We start from the raw sequence: 21,658 nt of genomic DNA on the forward strand, positions 1-21,658 counted from the left end.
ATTTAAGGTATATAGCATGATGTTTTTATATCCCTCTCCATAGTGAAATGATTGCTAAAATCAGGCTAATAAATATATTCATTGCCTCAGTTACTTTTTTATTTTTTTGTGATGAGAACAGCTGAAATCTACTCTCTTGGCAAATTTCCAGTATATAGTCCAGTAATATAAAGTACAGTTATCATGCCCCTTTTCTATGCTTTAGAAAGCACAGAAAAGTTTTCTTTTTTAGCAAAAGATGAATTCTTGTTTGTTTCACTTAAATTCTTTTTTATTGCATCTATTAAAAATATTTTGTGATTTGTTAAGAGGGTCAAAGCAGACACATCTTTTCAAAAGCTTGCAGACAAATTTTTAAGAGGTTTATGTTAGTGACACAGTATTTCTTGACTGATGAGAAAGAGGTGGATATATGGTAGCTGCTGGTTTAGTGCCTTGGGCAATTGTCTTAAGTGCCCGATGTTGACATCTGTGCCAAATGTGGCCTATTTCTGGTAGAGAAATGTCATTTTCACATGGCAATTGACAAGCAAATGAGTTCCGAAGGGGCAGTAGCTACCACCTAGTGACATGTTCTCTGCATAGCTTTCTTGTGAGGTTAGAGTTTCTCACAAGTTGCATTTTGGCTACTAGTGTATTACTTGCTAAGTATTTCTTTAGCGTTGTTGATTGTATATTAGGGGCCAGATGGAGTTAGTGCATCTGCCAAAGTTTCTAGCCTAGGTAGTAAAAATACTATTTTTGCCAAGTGGGATAAACACAAATAAACTGGGAGAATGTGTTTCTTGTACTCTTCAAAGAGGAAGTGGAAAAACAATGACACTGCAGACAAAACATGCACAGAGGATCTTAGAGAAAGGAAATTGAACAGGTCCAGGATTTTGATCACATTTTATTTTTAGCAAATATTTGGAATGTGCTGAGAAGACCCATTGTGTGTGTTTGTAGGATCCTCTTGAGGACATGGCTTGGAGGTTGGCGGATGGTGTTATGCAGTGTTCTTTCAGAAGAAACATTACCCTTCCTGGGGTTAAGAATAGATTTGATCTAAATGCCAGCTACTACATATTTGTTGCAGATGGTGCAGCTGCTGATGGTAAGTATATTGATAAAAAACTATCTTTTTATGGTTTGTCTCTCATTTTTTTCCTTTCCTTCTTTTTTTGGAGAGACTATGGTAATTGCTCTTTTTTTAAGATATGCATTGTGAATAAAGAGTTATCAAACTCTTTTCCATCTTTGCCTGACAGTTTGACTTCGGTTGACCTTCTAGCTTTGTTTCCCTGGAAACTAGGTAAAGGTAGTGTCGACTATGTTATAAGGCAACACAATAAAAGTGATTTCTGGCTGGTAAACTGCATTTGGACCAGGAAAACCTGTAAATACCTGATCAACAGCTGTATCTTTGAGCTTCCTTGGATGAAGTGACTTTGGCACTTGCAGGGCCCCTAAGGGCAGGACTATGTGGGGTTTTTGCAGGAGATACTGGCTCTTGTGGATGACCTGTCCGGTATGAATCTCACCTCCTTGGGCCTGAGCTTTCTCCAGGGCTGTAGAGAGGGGTAAAGGGAGTAACTCCGTAACAGCTGAGCAAGCTTCTACAGGACCTCCCTTTGAGAAAGGGCGCCTCATGGTGCCCTGAAGGCGTGCTGAGTCTCCTGTCTCAGCCTTCTAAGTCAGTCTGATGCCAGGTGTAGCCCAAGGTAGTTTTATGAGTTTGAATGTTTAGTTTACCTTTAATACAGCCCTGGTAGGTACTGAAACACATATTAAAAAGAATAAATAGATTTTGTTTAAGGTCTTAGCTAATGATATTCTGAAGAATTGCAGGAAATGCCAAGGTAATGTTGTAGTTAGTGACTCATCTCCCGAACTGAATATCCCCAAACTTGGAGCATATGGCCTACTCTGAAAGTAGCGAGGCACTGGGCACGTAGAAGGGAGGAACGGGGGGAAAGGAGGAGGAGGAGCAGAATTGTGGTGTGGGTAAATGGTGAAAAGCCTTGCATAGTCTGTCATGTGGTTTATTTCTTTTTCATTGAAGTACAGTTGATTTACAATGTTGTGTTAGTTTCTAGTGTATAGCCAAGTGGTTCAGATATATATTTGAAACTATATATGTATTTCTGAAAAAAATATTCTTTTTTAGATTCTTTCCACTATAGTTTATTATAAGATATTAAATATGGTTCCCTGTGCTATACAGTTGGACCTTGTTAATTATCTGTTTGGTATATAGTAGTTTATATCTATCATGTTATGCTATAGGTAAAGTAGAGGTTCAAAAGGTTTTAAAGCAGGATAAAATATCTACTCAGTGTTAGAGAAAATTTAGGAATATTTGCAGGTTTAGTTGTGGGTGATATGTTTGGTTATCTTAGGCAAATCATGTATTCTTACTTGCACCAGCAACAGCAAATGTAGCTTGAAAAAACTTCTTGGTTAAATGATGATAATGGGTAAAATTACTTAGTACTTAATGAGGCCAGTTGTTGACTCAGCACTATCATTAAGGTTTTCATTTTATCTTCTTAAAAACCTACACAAGATATGCATTATTATTATCCCTATTTTGCCTGGAAGTAGACAGGCTTCGAGAGGTTAGCTCATTTGCCCAGACAACAGTGGAGTTGGAATATGAACCTAAACTCTTTGAGCTCACAGCCTCAGTGTTCAATACCTTCTAACATGGGAAATGTAGGAAATGAATTTTTAATGAGAAAAAAACTCAAATATTTGCATTTTAAAACACATTACTAAAGTGCAGTTAATTGTATTATTGTTATCTGCAGCTGTCACTTACTGTAAATTGTATGTATTTCATTATTTCTTACAGAAGTTTTTTTTTTTTTTTAAACTACGCAGTTTAAGAAATGCAATTTATTCAAACTTTCTTTTAAGGTTTCTATGTTATTTAAAAAAAATTTATTTCTTTATTTGTTGACTGTGCCGGGGCTTCCTTGCTGCGTGGGCTTTCCTCTAGCTGTGACGCGCGGGGGCTCCCCTCCAGTTGCGCTGTGCAGGGTTCTCCCTGTGGTGCCTTCTCGTGTTGCAGAGCCTGGGGTCAAGGGTGTGCAGGCTTCAGTAGCTGCAGTGCAAGGGCTCCGTAGCTGTGGTTCCTGGGCTCTAAAGCACAGGCCCAGTAGTTGTGGTGCACCGGCTTAATTGCCTTGCAGCATGTGAAATCTGGGGTTGAAGCCTGCATTGGCAAGTGGGTTCTTTACCACTGAGCCACCAGGGAAGCCCTCACAGAGGTCTTATGAATAGATATTATATTGCCCGTTGGTAGAGTTAAGAGAACTAGAACCTAGAAAGGTGAAGCAACTTGTTCAAAATCACACAAGTAGCAGACTCAGGAGTTAAACTCAAGTTGATTCCAATTGCAAATGGTGTGACCTTTTCATCATATCCAGCTACTTCCTTCGGTGCCCAGAATGTCATAGGTACTCCAAGAATGATTATCGACTTGCATGGATGACTTAAATTTCTAGGAGATTTAACAGTTTGCATTTATACTTTTAAAAAGTTCATACTTTAAAAGAAAAAGTGTCATTTATTTTTAAAAATTTATTTATTTTTTTCCATTTATTTTTATTAGTTGGAGGCTAATTACTTTACAATATTGTAGTGGTTTTTGCCATACATTGACATGAATCCACCATGGATTTACATATGTTCCCCATCCTGATCCCCCCTCCCACCTCCCTCTCTACCCCATCCCTCTGGGTGGTCTTTATCTTTCTGGCTTACTTCACTCTGTATAATGGGCTCCAGTTTCATCCATCTCATTAGAACTGATTCAAATGAATTCTTTTAATGGCTGAGTAATATTCCATAGTGTATATGTACCACAGCTTCCTTATCCATTCTTCTGCTGATGGGCATCTAAGTTGCTTCCATGTCCTGGCTATTATAAACAGTGCTGCGATGAACATTGGGGTACACGTGTCTCTTTCACATCTGGTTTCCTTGGTGTGTATGCCCAGGAGTGGGATTGCTGGGTCATATGGCAGTTCTATTTCCAGTTTTTTAAGAAATCTCCACACTGTTCTCCATAGCGGCTATACTAGTTTGCATTCCCACCAACAGTGTAAGAGGGTTCCCTTTTCTCCACACCCTCTCCAGCATTTATTGCTTGTAGACTTTTGGATAGCAGCCATCCTGACTGGCTTGTAATGGTACCTCATTGAGGTTTTGATTTGCATTTCTCTGATAATGAGTGATGTTAAGAATCTTTTCATGTGTTTGTTAGCCATCTCTATGTCTTCTTTGGAGAAATGTCTGTTGAGTTCTTTGGCCCATTTTTTGATTGGGTCATGTATTTTTCTGGAATTGAGCTGCAGGAGTTGCTTGTATATTTTTGAGATTAATCCTTTGTCTGTTGCTTCGTTTGCTATTATTTTCTCCCAATCTGAGGGCTGTCTTTTTAGCTTGCATATAGTTTCCTTTGTTGTGCAAAAGCTTTTAAGTTTCATTAGGTCCCATTTATTTATTTTTGCTTTTGTTTCCAATATTCTGGGATGTGGGTCATAGAGGATCCTGCTGTGATTTATGTCAGAGAATGTTTTGTCTATGTTCTCCTGTAGGAGTTTTATAAAAAATATGGAATGCTTCACGAATTTGCATGTCATCCTCGCGCAGGGGCCATGCTAATCTTCTCTGTATCGTTCCAATTTTAGTATATGTGCTGCCGAAGCGATCACTAAAAATTTATTTATTTTTAATTGAAGAATAATTGCTTTACAATATTGTGTTCGTTTCTGCCATGAATCAGTAATAGGTATACATATTTGCCCTTCCTCTTGAATCTTCTCCCACCTCTTTAGGTTGTAACAGAGCACCACTTGGAACGTCCTGAGTCATACGACTAATTCTCACTGGCTATTTTACATATGGTAGTGTATATGTGTCCTTGCTACTCTCTCCATTTGTCCCACCCTCTCTTTCCTCCCTGCATCCCCTGTGTCCATAAGTCTGTTCCCTATGTCTGCATCTCCATTGTTGCCCTGCAAATAGATTCATCAGTACCATCTTTCTAGATTTCATGTATATGCATTAATGTATGATATATGTTTATCTCTTTCTGACTTACTTCACTCTGTGTAATAGGTTCTAAGTTCATTCACCTCATTAGAACTGACTCAAATGCATTCCTTTTTATGGCTGAGTAATACTCCATTGTACACATGTACCACAGTGTCATTTAAATTGGTGAATTCCATTGTACTATAAGTTATGTGTGTTTTTGGGTGTATGGTGATGACAACGGTTTCTTCTTAGGCCAGCATTGTAGAAATTAGAATGCATTTTCTCATAGAAACAGTATTTTAATTAATTAGCATTTTCCTGGAAAAACTGAGTTTGTGGATAATACATGTGCAGAATAGAGCATTGTTTTACCTCCCTCTTCTGCTGGTGTTGCTACGCTCATGGCATGGTAGGGAGAGACTCTTATCATATTTTGTGGTATATTCCAAAGTGTGGGGATCAAATGACTTGCTTCAGAACCACCTGGAATGACTGCTGAAATGCACATTCCTGAGCTCCATCCCAGACTCAATGAATCTCTGTTGTTTATGCTTGGAATCTGCATTTTAACAAGCATTTCAGGTGATTGTTCTGTATACTGTGGTTTGATAACTTAGTGCTTTAGGACAGTGTTCTTCCAACAAAGATGTACATATTGTAAGATAGTCCAGGGGATACAGAAAACAATGCTAGAACTTTCTATTTAGATTTATTTTATCTCATTAAAATTTCTATTTTAATAGTGTTCACAATGTATTAAAACAATAGTACATGAAGGTGTTTATTAACAAACATATACATGAATCATAGACATTTCTCTTTTTAACTGATAGAGTGCAAAGCAACCAAACCAAACTGCAAAACAAAACAAACCAACCTGGACATTAGCAGTTCAGGGAATTCATTTTTTAGTTCCTTTGTGTTGGGGAACAAAATACAGTTGCCCCATAGGTCATTGTTGCTTTCGTTGGTTTTGTTATTGTTTAGTAGCTCAGTTGTGTCTGTCTCTGTGACCCCATGGACTGCAGCACGCCAGGCTTTCCTGTCCTTCACCATCTCCTGGAGTTTGCTCAAACTCATGTCCACTGAGTCAGTGATGCCATCCAACCATCTCATCCTCTGTTGCCCCCTTCTCCTGCCCTCAATCTTTCCCAGCATCAGGGTCTTTTTCAATGAATCAGCTCTTCGCATCAGGCGACCAAAGTATTGGAGCTTCAGCTTCAACATCAGTCCTTCCAATGAATATTCAGGGTTGATTTTCTTCCAGGACTGACTGGTTTGATCTCCATGCTGTCAGGGGGCTCTCAGGAGTCTTCTCTAACACCAAAATTCTAAAGCATCAGTTCTTCGATGCTCAGCCTTCTTTGTGGTCCATCTCTCACCTCCATACATGACTACTGAAAAAACTGTAGCTTTGACTATGTGGACCTTTGTCGGCTAAGTGATGTTTTTGCTTTTTAATATACTGTCTAGCTTTATCATAGCTTTCCTTCCAACAAGCAAGTGTCTTTTAATTTCATGGCTGCAGTCACCATCCTCAGTGATTCTGGAGCCCAAGAAAATAAAGTCTATTACTGTTTCCACTTTTTCTCTATCTGCTTGCCATGAAGTGATAGGAGCAGATGCCATGATCTTAGTTTTTTGAATGTTTCGAAGAGTTTTAAGCCAGCTTTTTCACTCTCCTCTTTCACCCTTATCAAGAGGCTCTTTAGTTCCTCTTTACTTTCTGCCATTAGAGTGGTATCATTTGCATATCTGAGGTTATTGATATTTCTGATAGCAATCTTGATTCCAGTTTGTGATTCATCTAGCCTGGCATTTCATGTAATGTACTCTGCGTATAAAATAAATAATAAGCAGGGTGACAATATACAGCCTTGAGTTCTCCTTTCCCAATTTTGAACCAGTCCATTGTCCCAGTCCATTTGTTGTCTTGTCATGTGTATGTGGATCATTTATATGCTGCACTCTGCTTAAAAACAGTGAGACTTTGTGAGGTTGAAACCATTTTTCAGAGCAATCATATCTCTGTAACCCATGTAAACATAAATAGAACAAGGTCGTCCTGGGCAAGTTTGACAAGCTCTATTGTTTAGTAATGCAGACTGAAGGTCAGAGGGAATGTGATGCTGAATCAGAAGCTTCTGATGATTCTTACAGACTGTCAAGCTCCAAAGGACACTATGCTATTAGTAAAAACAGAAAAATTAACCAGTTTCTTCATCCAAATATGCAAAAGTGATTTAGCAAAAGTGATCAATATTAATATACAGTTGAAATTGCTTAAGGTTTTCAGATTTCAGATAACGTTTCAGATTTTCATTTTCTACTAATTTTTCTTGTTTTCCTTATATTTGGTGTTAAGCTGGCATATAGCTATCTTTCTGTTCTTTTTCTAATTGCTGAGTTGTTTTATTTTTTTACCTTTTCACAGGAAATTTAACTCTCTTTTCTGGGTATCAACAGTGCTTATAGATTAGAATTTGAAACATTCAGAAAGCAGATAGCTGAATATTGTCACATTTCTTTACATCATGCTGTTCAGTCACTAAGTCAAACCATAGCTTTGACTATATGGATCTTTGTTGGCGAAGTGATGTCTTTGTTTTTTAATATCCTGTCTAGGTTTGTCATAGCTATTCTTCCAAGTTACTAAATCATCATGATTACATGACTATTAAACATTCATGTCTGCTAAATGCAGTGAACAAAATGGTATAAATGTCTACCCAATTCCCTTTTAAACAAGGTTGTTTTGCACAGTAGTAACAAATGGAATTAATGTATAACACAATGTCAGTGAGGTAAATTTCTCTGTAAATAAATTATTCTATTTATTTAAATATATTCTGATTTTTTTCAGTACACATTTACAAACTGGATCAGTGAAAAGAAACAAGATATATACTTTACTTTAAGAAGAAAAATTTGAGAAATGACCCACAATGGGAGAAATCACCTAGGAAAAGGGGTCAGAAGAAAACAAAAGATAATTGAGAGTTAAAGATATTGTCGTATTTAGTAAAAGCCATTTAAAACCTTGTTCTAACTGCTATTTTACCCCCAGAAAGCTTTGTCTTATCATGAAATAAGCCGTCATGTGAAATGCTGAGTCTGAACTGAGACAGAACTGATCTGCGTAAATAAGTTATTCACAATTAGAAAATCTACCAACTTAAATAATTAATGAAGCAGAGACCCAATTATCACATGACCTATTATTTTGGGAATTTAGGAATAATACTGTAGGAAGGGAAGTGAAAGCATTGTATGCATATGCTCAGTTGTGTCTGTCTCCTTGTGACCCTATGGACTGTAGTCTGCGAGGCTCCTCCGTCCATGGGATTATCCAGGCAAGGATTCTGAAATGAGCCCCCATTTCCTTCTCTAGGGGATCTTCCTGGCCCAGGGATTGAACTTGCATCTCCTGCATTGCAGGCAGATTCTTAACCATTGAACCATCAGGATGCTAAACATGAACTTGGTGTCCCTTAAAGCAAAACACCAACTTTATAATGGAGCCACGCAATGGAACACCAAAATTATATGGATTTCTGTTTTAATGAAGATTAAGTTCATGTTAGTCCATGGCTCCATGGCACTTCAGTTTAAAAACACTTTTCTTCCAACTTGACTCTCAGGCTGTTAAGAATGTGGTCTGGTTTTTATCACTGCTGCTGCTGCTGCGTCGCTTCAGTCGTGTCCGACTCTGTGCGACCCCATAGACGGCAGCCCACCAGGCTCCGCCGTCGCTACCACTGTACTAATGCAATATTTTTAGATTCTTCAAAGCCTTCCTTGTCATTTTCAATAGTTTTTTTTTCTTCATTATCTTCTATTTGACATTTTTGTAACTTCTGATAGCTATTGTCTCCTTTTTCTTGACACTAGTCTCTAGGTATTCACTATAAGAACTTCTCATTTTCTGTTTTATCTCTGATCTTCTCTGGTATAACAAGACATGATATAATTGTATTCACCAAATGAATAACCAGGTGTCCAAACACTAGTTTTTGAACAGTCCATTTTTTCTTCACTGTTTCTAAAGGCTCTTTATCATACACTAAAAACTGTCAGTAAATCACATTATTTCTAATTTATTCTGCCATTGATCTATTTGTCTATTACTGTACTGTTTGAATAATAGGTTGTAAGTTTTGATAAAACATGATTCCCCTTCTAGCCTTCTTTTTTTTTAAGGAATTCTTGCCTCCTCTTTGTGTATCTGCTCTTCTAGATTAAGTTTAGAAATGATTTGTCAAGTTCCACTAAAAATCTTATTGGGTTTATGATTGGAATTGACATTAGTAGCCCTCATTTTCTTTCTTTCTTGTTTCACTGCATTTCTTACTTCTCCCAGAAAAGTGTGGAATGGTAGTGTAATATGGCAAGTATTCTTGTCTTGTCCCTGATTTTTATGCGATTGCTTCTAATATCCAGTATTGTGTCCTGCTTACTGTATTTTTCTGGGGGATATATTCTTTGTGTTTAGGAACTATTCTGTTCCTACCTTTACAAAGAGTTCTTGTCATGGGTGTGTGCTGAATTTCATCTACTGTCTTTTAGGCAGCAACTGAGATGATACTTTATCATTACTTCTGTATATTTCTGAACAGTGAACAATTCTCACTTTCCTGGGATGAAAGTGCTTGGTCATGTCTTATTATTCCCTTAATGCAGATTAATATAATTCACTAATATTTTATTTAAGCTTTTCGCATCTATGTTCATAAATGCTTTTGGTGTGTGGTTGTGGGATTGTGTGTGTTTTTGTGTGTGTGCATGCCTGCCTCATGTTGGTTTCAGTGTTATGCTAATCTTATAGAAAAAACTCAAGAAGAGTTTAAATAAATATGAATTTTTGAAGTTAAAAAATTTTTTAAATTGTATAATAGGACTCATTCACATAACAGCCTGAGACTTAGGGATGGAAATATTTGACTAATTAAATAAAATTTTATTGTTATTATTCTCCAGATTTGCTACTACTTTGATCAGTTTTTGTAATTCTAGATTTTCTTAGAAATTCATTCACTTCAGTTAGATTTTGAAATATTTTTGGGTGACTTAATGTTGTATATAGCATTTTTATATAATTTTAAGGAATATCTTCATATCAGCAGCTGTGTCACTGTTTTCATTTCTAATATTGTTTGTGACTTTTTTTTTCCCATTTATTTTTTTGTGGTCAGACTTATCAAAAACTCAATTTTATTGACTTTTACAGAATTACTTTTTCTCATTTTTAGACTTACTAGTTTGTTAATTTCATTCATTTATTTTTAATCCATCTTCTTTTCTGGTTTCCTAGGTTATGTTTTGTAGTTTTAAATGCATCTTGAATTAAATTATTTACCTCAAAGTTTTCTTAAATTTTTTTAAGAAAATGCTTTAGAACGATTAAAAACTTTTGAATGGTACCTTGATTACATCACCTGTGTTTTGATATAAAGTGCCTTCATTGTTATTTGTTTAAAAATGTATGTAACTTTAGTTTTAACTTCCTATGTATCCTAAGGATTATTTAGAAGAGTTTTATAAATATCTAGCTGGACCACTTTTTCCTAGCTTTCTTTTGTTAATTTTTATTTTGCTTAATTTTAGTTAGATAAATAACCTATATACATATTTTGTTTTGGAAGTCATTGAGGTGTAGTCTGTGGTCTAATACTTACTTGAGACAAAGATTCACCATATCAAATTTCTTAATTATTTTAATTCTTTTTGACACTTGTATTCTGAAAATTATGTATGTTCCATAATTTGTGTACTCATTCTTCTAATGATGGACATTTACCTTGATTGAATTTGTTTGGTCAGTGTAAAGAAATGTTTCTATGAACACTCTTGCATATATATCTTTGGTTAAAAAGGGAATATTTCTGTAGGATAGATTCCCAGAATGGGCACACATACATTCATAGTGACATAAACAAACTAGCTGGGATAATTCTATACATTATAGATTTTATTTTATAAATAATGAATATTATTATAATATAGTAAGACTATATATATTAATATTATATCAATACATGTTGCATATTAATATAATATCAGTATATAATATTATATATCATCTCTACTGAAATTTATTTTTTATTACCTTAAGAAATTTTATTTTCAAGCCATGTCATTGTCTCTCCATTCCTTCTCTCCTGAGAAAGTAATTCATCTTCATTTTTTTTTAAAATTTCAGGTCGAATTCATAAGCATTCTCAGCAACCTTTGATTACATATGAAAAATACAATGTGACAGGCGATCCAAAGAACATAGGAGGATCCCGTTCTTTACTCCTTCTGAAGGTTCATGGTAAGTTACATGTATAGTATTAGTGATACTTTGTGGAATAAACTTAACTTTGTGGAGTAAATTTAATAATGGCTAGATTGAGAATGGTAACAGGCACAATTTAGCAAATATCCATAAATCTTCTAAGTTTAGGCAACATTTGCAGGTAGCATTATGTATCTTAATGTTTACTATTTTGTCACAAAAAAGAGAGAAGGGATATTTCATTGGTTTTAAACTTGACTTATATTAAAATCACCAGTGGAGCTTTTAAGACATTTATCAACAGAATTTTTAAAAAGTACACTAGTTGTTTCTAATTGCAGCCAGGATTGAGTATTATTGGGTGAATTAACTTTTATGAGACTTTAATTATACCATTTTTTAAAATAAATGGTAATAAATTAGTAGTTTGTGATTGTGATTGTTCAATTATAACAGTAGTTTGGCTTCAAAGCTTCCCTGGTGGGCTATATGGTAAATAATCTGCCTGCAATACTGGAGACCCATGTTTGATTCCTTGGTTGGGAAGATCCCCTGGAAAAGGGAATGGCAACCCACTCCAGTATTCTTGCCTGGAGAATCCCATGGACAGAGGAGCCTGGTAGGTTATAGTCCATGGGGTTGCAAAGAGTCAGACACAACTGAGCAACTAACACTTTCACTTGGTTTTAAAGATATAATTTTTTGTTGTTGTTGAAGAACTGGTCAATTTACAAGTATTTGAGGGTATCTAAAGTAACTCAATGCTGTCATTATGTATCACATACTTAAAGTGAAGGGAATCAAGTTGGAAGAGCAGTAGCCTAGAAATAAGGCTCTGAAGTACTCTGGTTGTACAAGTAGAAATTGATCCCATTTGAAAAGCAGTCCAGTTATTATTGAAAAATGAGGTTAAAAATAGAATAGTGTTAAGTGTATACTGTACTCTACTTTTATAAAATATTAATACTGGCAGGGAACTTTCCTTAATTGGTGTATTTCCTTTATATACTCCAGAATTATTCATTCTAGTGGGAGTTTCAGTAAAACTTGAAAATATCTTTATTGTTGTTATTTCACTTTTACTAGTAGTTCTAGTTGAGCAGTAATTGGTTTCAGAAATAATGTGCCTATTTGTTTTCCATTATTTTTAGGAGTAAAATGTGAGAAAATTCTGAGAAAGCTATAGACAGGCTGTTTCAGTGTAATGATTAAGAGCACAATTAATTAAAAAAAGACTGGGTTCATTCAAATTCTGACTTATAACCTTGGGCAAGTTACTTAACTTCTCTATGCTTTCCTTCCCCATATAGCTAAACTGGAATAATAATTGTAAATATTTTATAGGAATTGTTGTTAAGATCAGTTAGATTAATATGCATAAAGTACTTGGAGACAGTGCCTGGCATGAAATAAGAGCTTTGGAAGTGTTGGCTATTAGAAGTAGTAGTGGTGGTAAAAGCATTGATATTTAGATTGTATTTATTATGTCAGCTGAATGTATTTTGTTGACTGTTTACATTTTCTAAGCATTTGGATTGATCATTTAAGAAATAGATTGTTAGATTAATTAATTAGATTGTGTTGCTAACCATTGCATTTTCTCACCTCTAGGTGCCTTAATGTTTGTGGCATGGATGACTACTGTTAGTGTAGGTGTACTGATTGCCCGGTTCTTCAAACCTGTTTGGTCAAAGGCTTTATTTGGTGATGCAGCTTGGTTTCAGGTAGGTGGAGAAATAGTTTAATGCAATTTCCATATTACTTGAATGTTGCCACATGAAAACATATGAAATAAGTGGATTTTTGGGTGGTTATAGTTGTAATTTTGGATTCTTAGTAATCTCTTTTTGCCCTTTGGTTTCCTAACCAACTAAGAATAGACACAAGATACTCGATGGAGATAAAAATAAAGACAGCTTTATGAAGGAGCAGGCTGAGCTGGAGAATGTATCATCACCATGTGTGTTTCTTTGGAACACAGACCTTGAGTTCATGTAACATGATCTTGAGTTACCTGTCTAGTTGCAAAAGATTAGAAGAGCATTCACCAACTTCACTGAGGACAGATGGGTCCAAGAAGGCAGTGCATGCATGCTCAGTCGTGTCTGACTTTCTGCGATCCCGTAGACTGGTAGCCCACCAGGCTCTGCTGTCCATGGGGATTCTCCAGGCAAGAAAATTGGAGCGGGTTATCTTTCCTTCTCCAGGGGATCTTCTTGACCCTGGGATCAAACCTGCATCTGTTGCGTCTTCTGCATTGACAGGTGGGTTCTTCATCAGCTGAGCAATCAGGAAAGCCCAGGAAGGCAGAAAAGCAGAAGAAAGAAACAGTGGTTGCTCACTATGCTGCAGAGCAGTGGTCTGTCCTCTGGCTGATGGGCTAGTGAAGGTTAGGCAGCCCCTAGCTCATCAGTCAGTTCAGTTCAGTCGCTCAGTCGTGTCTGACTCTTTGTGACCCCGTGGACTGCAGCACGCCAGGCTTCCCTATCCATCACCAACTCCTGGAGTTTACTCAAATTCATGTCCAACAAGTCGATGATGCCATCCAGCCATCTCATCCTCTGTCGTCCCCTTCTCCTCCCGCCTTCAATCTTTCCCAGCATCAGGGTCTTTTCAAATGACGCAGCTCTTGGCATCAGGTGGGCAAAGTATTGGAGTTTCAGCTTTAACATCAGTCCTTCTAATGAACACCTAGGACTGATCTTTAGGATGGACTGGTTGGATCTCCTTGCAGTCCAAGGGATTCTCAAGAGTCTTCTCTAACACCACAGTTCAAAAGCATCAATTCTTTGGCACTCAGCTTTCTTTATAGTCCAACACTCATATCCATACCTGACTACTGGAAAAACCATAGCTTTGACTAGATGGGCCTTTGTTGGCAAAGTAATGTCTCTGCTTTTTAATATGCTATCTAGGTTGGTCATAACTTTTCTTCCAAGGAGCAAGTGTCTTTTAATTTCATGGCTGCTGTCACCATCTGCAGTGATTTTGAAGCCCCCCCAAAATAAAGTCTGTCACTGTCTCTACTGTCTCCCCATCTATTTGCAATGAAGTAATGGGACCAGATGCCATGATCGTAGTTTTCTGAATGTTGAGTTTTAAGCCAGCTTTCTCATCTCCTCTTTCACTTTCATCAAGAGGCTGTTTAGTTCATCTTCACTTTCTGCCATAAGGGTGGTGTCATCTGCACATCTGAGGTTATTGATATTTCTCCCAGCAATCTTGATGCCAGCTTGTGTTTCATCCAGCCCAGCGTTTCTCATGATATACTCTGCATATAAGTTAAATAAGCAGGGTGACAATACACAGCCTTGACTCATCAGTAAGATCATGTATTTCCTGTGTAGGTGGGAAGAGAAACTGAAAGTGTCCATTTTCATGCTGTCCCTTCCCTGGGGGATGAGGAGGCAGTCTTTTAATAGAAACATGGGCAAGGGTCAATAAATACCCCTCAAAATAAAATAAAACAAACCTTACCCTTCATTTGTCATGGAGTATGGATATTTGCATATATAGTGAAAGATCAACAAATATGTGTTGAGATAGAATGTGCATGTCTGCTTGTAGAAAAAATATTGCTTACTGTAACAGTTTTGCCTTTAGAAGAAGATATTCTTGAAACTTCATATAAATTTGTAGCTTTTAAGGTTTACCTTGTCTAATATCGTTTCTCAGTTTTGGCCGGCAGTGTTAATGTTTTATTTGCTATCACTGCTGATTGTCGTATGTCTTGCTCCTGTCTCTGCCTTTGATTGTTCTCTCTCTTTTTCCTCTTCTCATGTGGATATTCCCAACTGGAAAACTCTTTGTCTCCCTTTCAACTAATTCAAGTCCCCCACTGTCTTCAAAGCTATAATATCTGCACATATTGCCTGACTATAGGTCCTACTTTCTGGTGACTATATATGTGTGTATATCTATACTATATATAGTGACCATAGGTCTTACATTCTCTGGGGTAGTTTTGGTTTGCACCAGTTATCCTGGAATAACCCACTAACAGTGCCCATTTTCACTCTCAGTATTCTCCTTGTTTGAATAATGAATTAGACGTTTCAAATATGTTTCTCTTCTCTGTTCAATTAAATCCCAAGCTCCCCAGGAAACAGTACTTTCTGTTTCCTTGCAGTTTCATTGTATGTAACCAGGCTGCTTGGTGGTGGAACTTAGTAAATGTGTTTGGAAGGAAACGAGTTTGGCAAGTAAGTGCTCTCTGTGTGTGAAAATATCCATTCCCGCTGTTTTGTGCAGGTGAAGTCTTGGCAGATGCTTTTGAGTGATGAGGTTGGCAGCTTAGACTTTTCTTTAAAGTTCAATGTTATAGTAAGATTTTTTTTTAACTGACAACAAATTGTGGTTATATGTCAACTGAATGGATGCCTTCTGTGGATCTCACCCTGTGATCTTCATGGTTACACCAGCTTCTTTCTCTTTTGCGGTTCTCTCTCTTCTCATTTGTCATTTCACTCTTGCAGGTGCATCGAACTCTCATGCTCACTACTTCTGCCCTCACCTTTATTGCTTTTCTTCTGCCTTTTATATACAGAGGAGGCTGGAACTGGGTAAGTAGATCTTAAACAGAATGTTTTTTATTATATTTATATGTTTAATATTCAGTTTGATGCCAAAGGAGATTGCTGTTTTTGTTTTCTCAGGTGATGCATAAAAAGATGTATCTTCATGTTCCTCTTTCTCTCCTTTTTGAATCATCTGATCAGTGTTTCACATGGTTGGTGTCAGGGGTGGAGTTAGAATGTCAGTGCAGATTACTTGGTGGTGGAATGTCTTTTTAGATGGTCTCAAATTTTAACTATATACTATGTAGCTATAATGAGTTTTCTCCCTATGGAATGGTGAACGTTGAAAGCATGATATCTAAGGAACATGAACACTTTAACTGATTTTCTCTAGTACTGTGACTATCACTGTTAACATTAGTTGTATTCCTACTATGTGAGGAGAGATAAGAAAGCCTTCCTCAGCGATCAGTGCAAAGAAATAGAGGAAAAAAACAGAATGGGAAAGACTAGAGATCTCTTCAAGAAAATTAGAGATACCAAGAGAACATTTCATGCAAAGATGGGTTTGATAAAGGACAGAAATTGTATGGACCTAACAGAAGCAGAAGATATTAAGAAGAGGTGGCAAGAATACACAGAAGAACTGTACAAAAAAGATCTTCACGACCCAGATAATCACAATGGTGTGATCACTTACCTAGAGCCAGACATCCTGGAATGTGAAGTCAAGTGGGCCTTAGAAAGCATCACTACAAACAAAGCTAGTGGAAGTGATGGAATTCCAGTTGAGCTATTTCAAATCCTGAATGATAATGCTGTGAAAGTGCTGCACTCAATGTGCCTGCAAATTTGGAAAACTCAACAGTGGCCACAGGACTGGAAAAGATCAGTTTTCATTCCAATCCCAAAGAATGCTCAAACTTCCGCACAATTGCATTTATCTCGGATGGTAAAGTGTCTGCCTACAAGGCGGGAGACCTGGGTTCAATCCCTGGGTAGGGAAGATCTCCTGGAGAAGGAAATGGCAACCCACTCCAGTATTTTTGCCTGGAAAATCCCATGGACGGAGAAGCCTGGTAGGCTACAGTCCATGGGGTCGCAAAGAATCGGACACGACTGAGCGACTTCACTTCACATCACTTCACACGCTAGTAAAGTAATTCTCAAAATTCTCCAAGCCAGGCTTCAGCAATACGTGAACCGTGAACTCTCAGATGTTCAAGCTGGTTTTAGAAAAGGCAGAGGAACCAGAGATCAAAGTGCCAACATCCACTGGATCATCAAAAAAGCAAGAGAGTTCCACAAAAACATCTATTTCTGCTTTATTGATTATGCCAAAGCCTTTGTGTGGATCACAATAAACGGTGGAAAATTCTGAAAGAGATGGGAATACCAGACCACCTGACCTGCCTCTTGAGAAATCTGTATGCAGGTCAGGAAGCAACAGTTAGAACTGGACATGGAACAACAGACTGGTTCCAAATAGGAAAAGGAATATCGTCAAGGCTGTATATTGTCACCCTGCTTATTTAACTTATATGCAGAGCACATCATGAGAAATGCTGGGCTGGATGAAGCACAAGCTGGCATCAAGATTGCCGGGAGAAATATCAATAACCTCAGATATGCAGATGACACCACCTTATGGCAGAGAGTGAAGAGGAACTAAAAAGCCTCTTGATGAAAGTGAAGAGGAGAGTGAAAACATTGGCTTAAAGCTCAACATTCAGAAAACTAAGATCATGGCATCTGGTCCCATCAGTTAGTTCATGGGAAATAGATGGAGAGACAGTGGAAACAGTGACAGACTTTATTTTTGGGGGCTCCAAAAATCACTGCAGATGGTGATTGCAGCCATGAAATTAAAAGACGCTTACTCCTTGGAAGGAAAGTTATGACCAACCTAGATAGCATATTAAAAAGCAGAGACATTACTTTGCCAATAAAGGTCCATCTAGTCAAGGCTGTGGTTTTCCCAGTAGTCATGTATGGATGCGAGAGTTGGACTATACAGAAAGCTTAGCACCAAAGAATTGATGCTTTTGAACTGTTGTGTTAGAGAAGACTCTTGAGAGTCCCTTGGAAAGCAAGGAGATACAAACAGTCCATCCTAAAGGAAATTAGTCCTGAGTGTTCACTGGAAGACTCATGTTGAAGCTGAAACTCCAATTCTTTGGCCACCATATATATAAAGGACTGACTTGTTGGAAAAGACCCTGATGTTGGGAAAGATTGAAGGTGGGAGAAGGGGACGACAGAGGATGAGATGGCTGGATGGCATCACCGACTCGATGGGCATGAGTTTGAGTAAACTCTGGGAGTTGGTGATGGACAGGGAGGCCTGGGGTGCTGCGATTCATGGGGTTGCAAAGAGTCGGACACGATTGAGCGACTGAACTGAACTGAATTGAGAATCAGAGATGTACCTAAGGTCAGAGTCCGAGTTTCCAGTATACTGTTGTAGTTTAACAGCCAGTCAGAATTTGATATCAAAATTTAATATTTCAATTTGGGATGTTACTATAAGGGCAAATATGGATGCATCTTGGGTCATAGCTATTACTAGGAAACCTCCTTTCTGCTTTTTAAGTATTTTTAGACTGGTCAAACTATTTTTTAAAGGAAATTATGAAGATTTTCTGATATGACTTGAGATATTGGGACTTTATTTTCTCCAGGTACTTGTGACAAGTGTAATGCTTACTTTATGAACTTCATAGCTTGTTAGTCTTTGTAGTTGTGACAAGGGTGGTAAAAAGATAAAAAGCATAATTCTATAGTTGGACCCTTGGATTTGAATCCTCATGTCATCACTGATTACCTGGGACACCTTGGGCAAGTTGCCTAACTTCTCTGTCCCTCAGTTTACTCCAATGAAGAAGTAGAGTATCTATCTCATAGGCTTTCTGAGGGTTGATAGTTAATTAACTGAATGCACTTAAAATAGTTCCTGACACATTCTAAACATAAGAGAATTTTGTCGCTGCTATTACTATTTTTTATTAGATAGGGACAATTTCCATCTCCAGGGTCCAAGTTGTAACTCTTCTGTATAACTGAGTCCACAGTTTGAGTTTTTATAGTGCTTGTCTGTCAACTTTTAGTTCCTAATTTGCAGAAGCTTCCTATCTTGGCTTAGAAACCATATGGCCTTGTTCTAGGTCACAGGTTTTAGAGCCTACCCAAGCATGGTCGTCAGTGACAACAGACTGAGATATCCCTCTGTCTAAATGTATCATGGATAAGAGCATTTTTGTAATCCTTCTCTTAAGTTTTTAAATGCCATAATTGTGCAAAGTGGTCTAATCCCACTCTCTGTTGATTTGAGCCGACACACATCACTGAGGGAGGAGTATAGCTGAAACTATCAAGATGTTGCGTTGATGATTTTTCTTGGCTGAGACCTTTGAGTGACTAGGCTCTGTTAAGCCACATGGGGTTGCTCCTGCTGCTAAGTTGCTTGAGTTGTGTCTGACTCTTTGCGACCTCATGGACTGTTGCCCGCCAGGCTCCTCTGTCCATGGGATTCTCCAGGCAAGAATACTGGAGGGGGTTACCATGTCCTTCTCCAGGGGATCTTCCCAACCCAGGGATAGAACCTGCATCTCTTATGTCTTTTGCATTGGCAGGTGTGTTCTTTACCACTAGCCCCACCTGGGAAACCCAAGCCACATGGGTTACAAGGAATCATATAGAAACTTTGGCCCCGGGAAACATAGAGGTCTGAACAAATAATTACAATACACTGGGTTGATTGTTCCTTAAATGCAGATACTAACTAGTCTTCAGTTCAGTTCAGTTCAGTTGCTCAGTCATGTCTGACCCTTTGTGGCCCCATGAACTGCAGCACGCCAGGCCTCCCTGTCCATCACCAACTCCCGGAGTTTACCCAAACTCATTTCCATTGAGTTGGTGATGCCATCCAGCCATTTCATCCTCTGTCATCCCCTTCTCCTCCTGCCCTCAATCTTTCCCAGCATCAGGGTCTTTTCAAATGAGTCAGCTCTTAGCATTAGGTGGGCAAAGTATTAGAGTTTCAGCTTCAATATCAGTCCTTCCAATGAACACCCAGGACTGATCTTTAGGATGGACTGGTTGGATCTCCTTGCAGTCCAAGGGATTCTCAAGAGTCTTCTCCAACACCAAAGTTCAAAAGCATCAATTCTTCAGCACTCAGCTTTCTTTATAGCCAACTGTCACACTCATACATGAATACTGGAAAAATCATAGCCTTGACTAGATGGACCTTTGTTGGCAAAATAATGTCTCTGCTTTTTAATATGCTATCTAGTTTGGTCATAACTTTCCTTCCAAGGAGTAAGCATTTTTTAATTTCATGGCTGCAATCACCATCTGCAGTGATTTTGGAGCCCCAAAAAATAAAGTCTGACACTGTTTCCACTGTTTCCCCATCTATTTCCCATGATGTGATGGGACCAGATGCCATGATCTTAGTATTCTGAATGTTGAACTTTAAGCTAACTTTCTCACTCTCCTCTTTCATTTTCATCAAGAGGCTCTTTAGTTCTTCTTCACTTTCTGTCATAATGTGGTGTCATCTGCATATCTGAGGTTATTGATATTTCTTCTGGCAATCTTGATTCCAGCTTGAGCTTCCTCCTGCCCAGCGTTTCTCATGATGTACTCCGCATATAAGTTAAATAAGCAGGGTGACAATATACAGCCTTGACGTATTCCTTTTCCTATTTGCAACCAGTCTGTTGTTCCATGTCCAGTTCTAACTGTTGCTTCCTGACCTGCATACAGATTTCTCAAGAGGCAGGTCAGGTGGTCTGGTATTCCCATCTCTCAGAATTTTCCAGTTTGTTGTGATTCTCAGTCGAAGGCTTTGGCATAGTCAATAAAGCAGAAATAGATGTTTTTGTGGAACTCTCTTGCCTTTTCAATGATCCAGTGGATGTTGGCAATTTGATCTCTGGTTCCTCTGCCTTTTCTAAAACCAGCTTGAACATCTGGAAGTTCATGGTTCACATATTGCTGAAGTCTGGCTTGGGGAATTTTGAGCATTACTTTGCAAGCTTGTGAGATGAGTGCAATTGTGCGGTAGTTTGAGCAATCTTTGGCATGCCTTTCTTTGGGATTGGAATGAAAACTAGTCTTTGGTGGACTTCAGATGGCTGTGCTGGTGTTAGTGGTCATCTAACATACTGGTGGGAGGGGGCAGCAGTCCGTCATTAGATTCCATCACAACCATTTATGCATTGTGTGGACCTGGGTACATTCCTCACCGTCTCTGAGCCTCAGTTCCCTCGATTGTGGAAGTGGGATATTGATAACTAACCATCAGGCATCAGTGTGAGCATTAGTGATAATGTGTATAAAGTATGTGCCTGGCCAGCAAAGGAAACTACAAGCAAGGTGAAAAGACAGCCTTCAGATTGGGAGAAAATAATAGCAAATGAAGAAACAGGCAAAGGATTAATCTCAAAAATATACAAGCAACTCCTGCAGCTCAATTCCAGAAAAATAAATGACCCAATCAAAAAATGGGCCAAAGAACTAAACAGACATTTCTCCAAAGAAGACGTACAGATGGCTAACAAACACATGAAAAGATGCTCAACTCACTCCTTATCAGAGAAATGCAAATCAAAACCTCAATGAGGTACCATTACACGCCAGTCAGAATGGCTTCTATCCAAAAGTCTACAAGCAATAAATGCTGGAGAGGGTGTGGAGAAAAGGGAACCCTCTTACACTCTAGGTGGGAATGTAAACTTGTACAGCCACTATGGAGAACAGTGTGGAGATTCCTTAAAAAACTGGAAATAGAACTCCCATATGACCCAGCAATTCCACTTCTGGGCATACA

At 38.0% G+C, this 21,658-nt stretch overlaps 1 protein-coding gene and 1 non-coding gene across 2 annotated transcripts in view; one reads left to right on the top strand and one right to left on the bottom strand.

Moving 5' to 3' along the window:
• The window catches only part of FRRS1 (ferric chelate reductase 1), a 53,566-nt gene that overhangs the window by 27,291 nt on the left and 4,617 nt on the right, over positions 1 to 21,658 (top strand). Inside the window, exons 8-11 of the mRNA XM_020911959.2 lie at positions 949 to 1,096; positions 11,228 to 11,341; positions 12,917 to 13,029; positions 15,781 to 15,867. Of these exons, the coding sequence (XP_020767618.2) occupies positions 949 to 1,096; positions 11,228 to 11,341; positions 12,917 to 13,029; positions 15,781 to 15,867 (462 nt within the window). The remainder of the gene's footprint in view (positions 1 to 948; positions 1,097 to 11,227; positions 11,342 to 12,916; positions 13,030 to 15,780; positions 15,868 to 21,658) is intronic.
• LOC139035302 (U6 spliceosomal RNA) lies at positions 4,597 to 4,703 on the bottom strand. The gene has a single exon (XR_011487973.1). It is a non-coding gene; the product is annotated as a U6 spliceosomal RNA (small nuclear RNA).

Source organism: Odocoileus virginianus, chromosome 5 (assembly GCF_023699985.2).
Source record: "Odocoileus virginianus isolate 20LAN1187 ecotype Illinois chromosome 5, Ovbor_1.2, whole genome shotgun sequence".
Taxonomy (NCBI): domain Eukaryota; kingdom Metazoa; phylum Chordata; class Mammalia; order Artiodactyla; family Cervidae; genus Odocoileus; species Odocoileus virginianus.